At 31.1% G+C, this 8,369-nt stretch overlaps 1 protein-coding gene across 1 annotated transcript; it reads left to right on the forward strand.

Moving 5' to 3' along the window:
• The first annotated feature begins 1,068 nt into the window (after positions 1-1,068).
• On the forward strand, positions 1,069-2,952 carry LOC131626449 (uncharacterized). Its single transcript, XM_058897268.1, has 5 exons — positions 1,069-1,541; positions 1,641-1,761; positions 1,846-2,097; positions 2,212-2,313; positions 2,518-2,952. The coding sequence occupies exons 1-5, from the start codon at positions 1,069-1,071 to the stop codon at positions 2,950-2,952; spliced, it is 1,383 nt and encodes a 460-aa protein (XP_058753251.1).
• The last annotated feature ends 5,417 nt before the right edge of the window (positions 2,953-8,369 follow it).

The following is an 8,369-nucleotide window of genomic DNA, read 5'->3' on the forward strand; positions in this document are numbered from 1 at the left end:
TCTATTTTCAAAGCAACGATGTACAATCAACATCCGGTGTCATTCATGCACAATTTCCAGCATGGTTCGAGGATAGATTGTCATGCATTGTTACACCGACTCCAAAAATACTCCATTTGAGAAATTTGTGTGAAAGCCCTATTCTAAGCGCAAACGAATGGCACACATACTTCGTGAACGGATATAAATTTCACGCTGAGACTTGTACTGAAGGGAAAAAAACAAAAAATAGTGGTGTATTCGTAAAAGGAGTTACAGATGGGGGTGAAGATGATTTCTATGGCTTTGTTAAACATATCTACAAGTTGGTATACAATTACTTGGACTCGGAGAATAAAGTTGTCTTGTTTTACTGCGAATGGTATGATCCAACTAGAGGCACAAAAATAGACACGACATATGGTATTGTTGAGATTAAAATGGAGCGAAGGTACAAAGAGTATGACCCTTTCATAATGTCACATCTTGTTAGGCAAGTTTATTATGTTCCTTATCCTACATTTGTGCCACGTAAGCGAGGGTTGTGTGTTGTTATAAAAACAAAACCAATAGGCCATATTGAAACTGGCGATCTAGTGGAAGATCTTGCTTACCAAGTTGATGAAGTTGGACCAACTAACGATGTCATTGCAGTTGAGCAAATTACCAGTTTGTCTGATATAACAAATGAGGGGTATGAAGTTGATGCTTCTATATTGTTGGTTGAAGATAATGTGAATGGAGAGCACGAAGGCGTTGGGTCTGAGGATAATATCACATCAAATGATGATAATGATATGTATGAAGAGCATGTAGATTTAGAATAATAAATGTATTTATAAGAGAATGTATTTTTTGTAATTTTACTTAATGAACCATCTATTGAATGTGTTAATGAATGTATATGAGAAACATGTTTGAATATATTTGTGTGAATGTATATATTTTATTAATTGTGTATTCTCAATAAATAGGTAAAATGTCATCCCGATCTGAGAAGGGTAAGGGTCGACGCCCAAGGATAGTAGTAGGACAGTCTCCTCAGACAGTAGTGCGCCCCCCCCACAGAGTCAGTTAGATCACATGTTCATGGCCAGTACCCAACCTCTTACGTCATTACTCTCCTCTCAGGGGAGGCCTATGTCTGGGTCACCATCTTTTATTCGCCCACTTGTGGACCTTAGTTATCCGTTTCAGCAGACTGCAGGACCTAGTTATTCATCATACAAGCAGACTGCAGGATCTAGCTTTCCACCTACCACACAGGTGCCCCCAGGATTCCAGCAGACTGGAGGATCCCGCACTCCATATCCCACACAGGTGCCCTTATCCTTCCAGCAGACACAAGTGCCCCCACGCTTCCAGCAGACTGGGGGATCCCACACCCCGCATCCCACTCATATACCTGCACGTGAGGATGATTATGTGGAGCCGGGTGGGGATGATACTGCGCAGGATGGAGATGATGTTCAGTCTGATGGTGACGATGTTCAGGGGGAGGATGATCCGAGGGAGATTCATATCATTGACGGTAGATATTTTATTTGGCCCGCTGGAAATTCGTAAGTATCTTATATATTAAATTTTTATTAAGTTTACATTTCCTTTTTTTAATATAAATTTATATTTAATGCATGCTAATTAAAATTGTTGTTGTTTAGGTTTGGGCCGAGTCGGACTGCTGCCAGGTGTGTGTACTATGTGATTCAGCAAATGTATAAAGAAGCTTGGACGAGTTTTGGAGATGTTTCAAATAAAGATGCTTGGTTTAATTGTTTTAAGGTATAATTAATATATCTTTTCGAGTCATTGTTTTTTTAAATTTTTTTACTATAGTTTTCTAACAGTTTATTTAAATGTCTTCAGGAAAAGTGTACTTCGGATCCAATGAGCGAGAAAGTTGTTAAATTTTTTTTCTTTAGCAGAACATCAAAAAGACTTTCTGACACGTTGCAAAATATTAGAAAGCGTTGGGAACGTGATGGTAGTCGTCCTGGGTGGTTGGGCCAAGAAGTTCTTGAGCAACTTCTTGCATATTGGAATACAGAGGAATTTAAAGCTAAATCTGAAAATGCAAAAAAAATGAGGGCATCTGAAAAAGGAGGTCACCTTAATGCAGTTGGGAGTATAAGCACTTACGAACATTCTCGACGCATGATAATTATTGCTACTTTTTAAAGTTATGTTTTGATTAATTATTTGTTTTTAGTTAAAGTTAATTTTATTATTTAGCCTAAGAGGTTGGGGAGACAACCACTCATGATCGAGTTGGTTAAAGAAACTAGGACAAAAAAATCGGGTGATTTTGTTGACGAGCGTACTCGAAAAGCTTTGGTAAGTTATTCAATTTTTTTTATATTTAATGGCAATTTTGTGATGTTATTTTCACGTGGCAACTAAAAAGTTCCGGCATGATTTTCATGTGGCAACTCTGATGTTGTGTCATGTAAATCATGTGGCAACTAATTTTCAATTTATTATTTAATATAATTTAATTTAAGTTATATATACATAATTTTTATTTTATTTTATGTGTAGGAGGATTATCAAACAATGCTTGTACAATTTTTGGTCAATAATCCCCAATATTCTCCTAGAGAAGGAGAGCCGCTTCATCCAGATGTTGATTTTTATATTTGGAATAAAGTCATTGGCGGAAAAGGGCCTAATGGATGTTTTTTTGGGGGTGGAAATTTGGCGGGAAGCTTGGGAAGTGGAGATAGAAATTTATTTCAAAGAGTTAGAGATGGGGAAGGATCGTCACGTCCAACACAATTGACACCGCAAATAATGGAAACAATTAGACAATTGGCCCTAACTGAGGCGGAGCTAAAGGCCCAAATGGATGAACGTGAGGCGGCGCTAAAAGCACAAGTGGAGGGGCAACAACGACAAATAGAGACAATGGCAAAGATGCAAGCAGAGATGCAACAGCAAATGCAGTTATTTGCAGTCTCAACAAAGAAGTGGTAGTCAACCGTCTGGAGGAAACGTGGGAGTGGCTGGCACTGAGCGAGAGAATGATGATGATTTCAACCTTGATAATTATCTCGATCCAGATGATTTTTTTAGGATGAATTTAATTTTTATTTTAATTTGAAATTGTTTGGGATGATAAAATTTTACTTATTATATTTTAGTATTTTGGTTATTATATTATAAATTTAATATATTTTAGTAGTTTAATATATTTTTGTATTTTGTTTATTATTATTAATTTAACTAAATAAATATTTTTATTAATATTTATTAATTTCCAACAAATAATATTAATAATAAAACTTTTTTTATAATAATAATAATCAGATTTTTTTTTAAATTTTTGTGGCGTGTTTTACATGTCACTGATTTGTGAAATGTAAAACACGTCGCAAGTTTCAAAATTAAATTTGAAAATTAGCGACGTGATATCCACATCGAAATAATGTGTCATGATAATCACGCCACAACTATTCTCCGTGTCCTGTGCCATGCAGCTTTTTGCAGTTCTTGTCTGTTCCAACAGCAAATGGAGACTTGGTTATTGTGCAACACTAGCGACGTGTTTTCCATGTCAAAAAGTTGTGACGTGATAAACACTACACAATAAAGTTCCCACGCACTCCCAGACGACGTATACGATCATGTCGCTAATTTTATGCTGTGACGTGATTTTCCATGTTGTGTCATGGAATTAACGTCGTTATAGACCTTATTTTTTGCAGTGAAAGAACATGAAGAACACGGGTCTAACTACGAGCGAGCTTCTCCCGAACAAAGAGAATGTTTATCTCAATATTTTTAGTATGTTGATGTTGGACCGAGTTGTAAGATAGGTAGATAGCATTAACATTGTCATGGTACACCCGAGTAGCTTGAGAAAGGGAAAAATAAAGCTCCAAGAGAAGGGAACAAGTTTCTCGATGAGAGAAGAATAGAGATGTAAACCATACTGTAAGAACATAACGCAATATGCCAAATATGACATTAGACAACACTTTTTTAATTTTAAACATCGTTTTAAAGTGTTGTCTATTCTGACGATGCTGTAGATATAGACAACATTTTTAATGTAAAAGCACCGACTTAAGTGTACTTTAGATAATACTTTTTATTAAAAGTGTTGGCTTAAGTGGACTTTAGTCAGTACTCTTATTAAAAACGCCTCTTTAAATGTAATTTAGATTGTATTTTCTATTAAAAGCGCTGATATAAGTCCTATCTAGACAACACTTTTATCAAAAACGTTAGTTTAAACGGCGTTTTTCTATTAAAATTGCTGGCTTAGTTTAGACGGCGTTTTTTCAAAAGCACTGCGGTAAATCTTCTTTAAACAATACGTTTTGATAAAAACGCTGACATATGACATCATTAAGTAGTGATATATACTAAAAGTAAGTAGTGATATATACTAAAAGTGCCAGCGTAAATCATCATTTGGTAACACTTTTCTTAATAAGCATTGGTTCATATATACCCTACATTAATTTTATTTTACTCAAAGTCAACTTTATGAAACGTTACATAGCTAAAATTCAACATAACATAATCAAAACATTCATAAACAACACCCAATAAGAAAATGTTTAATTTAAAAAAACAACAAAATTAGAGATGCAACATGCATGCTATTAGTCTTTTAATTCATACTTAATCATACGAGAAATGATACAAATAAAACACGAAACCTCATAATTTAGAAGGAATAAACTCAAGGTGCACATCATAATCATCCTTGTCAAAACACCACCCGCTTTAGAGCACCTTCAATGGTAGTATTTTCGTTTGAGTTCTTCAGCTGAACATCAATATAATAATTAAATATTGAAATAATTTACCATGTCATAGTACAGTTGCATTGCAATGTAACTAGTAAAAAATTGTGGTATCCAATCAGATTAATTTATGAGGTAAAATTATGGGACTCATTAAAATTACATCAATAAAATAAAAATTAAATAAATTATTTTGAAATGATATGGCTGATAAGATTTATAAAGAATTCAAAAATGGATTGCACCATTAGAGATGGTCTTATCCTTCATTATTATCTTCAGGCTAAGCTTATAGGTAAAACAAAAAAGTTTCAAAATAATGAACATCTTTAACACAGTTTGTCCAGTGAGTAGACATTTGGCAGATCTGGAGCAATCCAGTACGCCTTAATTGCTGTAATGTGTTCTCGTATATTTTGTAATTCTCTTTGGTGCATGTCCACTAGGGCTGCTTACAAAAAAATTCAAAAATTGAATTGAACTAAATTAAAATTAAAATAATATAACTGTTATATTTAAATAGTGAATCAAACTATTATGTATAAAACTGAATTGTAATTAAAATTGAACTTAACTGAAACTGAATCTGAACTGAACTAAAATTTAAAATAAAAAAATGCTTAAAATAAGTTTAAGAAAAATAATTGAAAAATGACTTATCGGTGCGGTTCTTTAATAAACGGTTTAGTTTAGAAAAAATTGTCTTCTAACAGTTCGGTACAGTTTAGAATTTTGAAACGGAATACCAAATCAATAATTTTGGTTCAATTCAGTTCTTAATAAATTGAAACGGTTCGATTCAGTTCGAATAAATTCTTACTATAGATTCGTTCGATTTAATTCAATTTTTCTCAGGAACCGTATTATGAAAAAGCCCTCATGTCCACCATTTTCCTTGTTATTATATTTAATCCCAAAATTCTGCATAATGAAAACACTCCAACAATCATTTAGAGTTGGTTTTCTATACAACAACGTCTGGGTATAAGAGTATAATATCGTACCAAAATGTCTGTATTTTCTTCTTCTAGTTATTAATCATAATTTTTGTTATTTAATTTATTTATTATTTTTAAATATAAATTATTAAGTTAAGTATAATGGTTATAAATATTTTAGGGTTAAATATATTTTTAGTCTTTAAAAAATTATCCAAAATAGCTTTTAGTTTCTATAAAAAAAATATTGACTTTTAATCTCTATAGAATTACTTTTGAGCTCAGTTTTAGTTCCTATAGAGGAACCAAAAGTGAGTGCAAAAGTAATTTTATAAGAACTAAAAGTTAATATATATATTTTTTATAGGAACTAAAAGTCAAAATTAAGATATTTATATGAACCAAAAATATATTTAAGTCAATATTTTAATATACTTATGGTTATGGCTCTTATTTGGCCACAATAAAAAAATGTTATTGGTAAGTTGAAGGTAAATTCCAACGTGCCCACAGACATGGGCCACAGGCTATGGGAGTTGATTTATCAAAGAAAAATCAAGCTATGCATGTAGTTAAGACCACATGCATGTCAACTAGCTAGCTGTTGGCGGTGCAGTTTGGATAAAACTAAAAATAAAATTAAATATGATTTAGTTTGGATCAATCTTTTTATACGTAAATAAAAAATTAAGTTAATATTAATGATATAAAGTATATGAAAGTAACGAAGTTTATACCAATTATAATGTATAGTATAATTAATTCAAATTAATGAATGTCTTTTTTAAATAAAGGCTAGCTAACTTCTTTCATTTATCAATAACATTTTAATATAAGAAGAAATAACATTAAACCATGAATTAGCCGCATTTACTACCGAATGAGCAATTATATTGATTTGATGCTTAATAAATTTTAATTTAAAACTTAGTTTAAATTAATTTTTCAACTCTAATTTACGATTATGTTTTAGATTGATTTTGGAATGAATACCCTAATGTGGACATTTCTTTGTGTGTACAAAACGTGTGAAGAAATTAAATAAGGATGTAAAGGACTTGAATTTTCTCAAATTATAATATTTCTCTAAAGTCAGATGCGAATGCCACTAGTACCCTAGCTGGAAGTTGAATTATTAGTCGAATTAATTACACGTGCTCCATTATGCAGATACTTAGAATATGATTTATTTGGTGAACAATTTTTATTTGGTCTTGAGTTCAACTCTTAACAACCACAAAATTTATATTTTAAAATACATTTTAAAGACCTCACTTTAAAATTGCTTTAGACCTTTAAACGGGTTGGACCGGTCCTGGTAGGGATCGTCTTTTAATTTCTCTTTTGTAATAGTGTTATGACTTTCTGTTCTTTAATACAACTTGATTAAAAAAAAATATTATGCGGATGGACAAAGGGAAAAATTCTTGTATAGAAACATATTTTTTGGAACAATCAATTTAAAAATAGGAATTTTTTAATTAATTTATTTTTTTTATTTTTAATTGAATTTATGTGGTGGATGAGATTACAAAGAATAGAGAAAATTTTTTATTTATTTTTTAATTAATTAAAATTTTGTGATTGGTTATGTGAAAAATAATTTCTTATGTTTGTGTCTATCTAAATTTGAGTTTAGTTGGATACAAGTACTCTTGTCTAATCAAACGTTATTATTATGTCTGACATGGTTTGTAATATATATATATATATATATATATATATATATATATATATATATATATATATATATATATATATATATATATATATATATATATATATATATATATATATATATATATATGCATGCTTTTAAAGTCACAAAGGTTCAAATGTTTTCACACTACTTAAAAAAAATCAAGTTTTTAAATTAATTTTAATCATAACTATAATGATATTTTGCTTATCAAGAGCGTAACCGTAAGTTTACCCTTGATATTTTGCTTATCAGGATCTTCTTTTGTGTTGGTCAATACTACGTGAATAGAGCTTGATATTAACTCTCACATGATTAGAGTCTTACCTATCTATCTACTTTCAAATCAACCCCATCAACGAATAAATAACACTATGTTAAATCGATGACTTTCATGTATTTAATTCAGAGAAAAAGTGGCTGAGCAAGAGCTATACTTCCAGGACAATGCATTATGGTCAACAATGGACAGTGCGATTCTCTTTACGTCGGTGGAAAATTGCCGTTATACTATTTTGCAGTTTCCATTCTAGCATGTATAATACTTACGGCCGGTGCCGTTATTCGTTATGAAGGAGAAAGTTATGAGCACTTTGAACTCTAATTTGATGCGTACTTACTAGAGCCTCTCACCCAACGGTGTCAGGTTCAAACACGACAGCACATTCGAAGATGACGATAACATAATGATGATAACATAATTACAACTCAACACGACTGGCAACCAACGTTATAGTATGCTCACAGATGAATATATATATATATATATATATATATATATATATATATATATATATATATATATATATATATATATATATATATATATATATATATATATATATATATATATATATATATATATATATATATATATATATATATATGGAGCATATCAAGTGAGAGCATTTTTTAATGAGAGATGAGAGGAATAAATATTAACCATTCATCAAGAGAGAGAAATTAATAGTCACATTAATGTATTAACATTCTCTCTTT

The sequence above is a fragment of the Vicia villosa genome, unplaced genomic scaffold (assembly GCF_029867415.1).
Source record: "Vicia villosa cultivar HV-30 ecotype Madison, WI unplaced genomic scaffold, Vvil1.0 ctg.000287F_1_1, whole genome shotgun sequence".
Taxonomy (NCBI): Eukaryota; Viridiplantae; Streptophyta; class Magnoliopsida; order Fabales; family Fabaceae; genus Vicia; species Vicia villosa.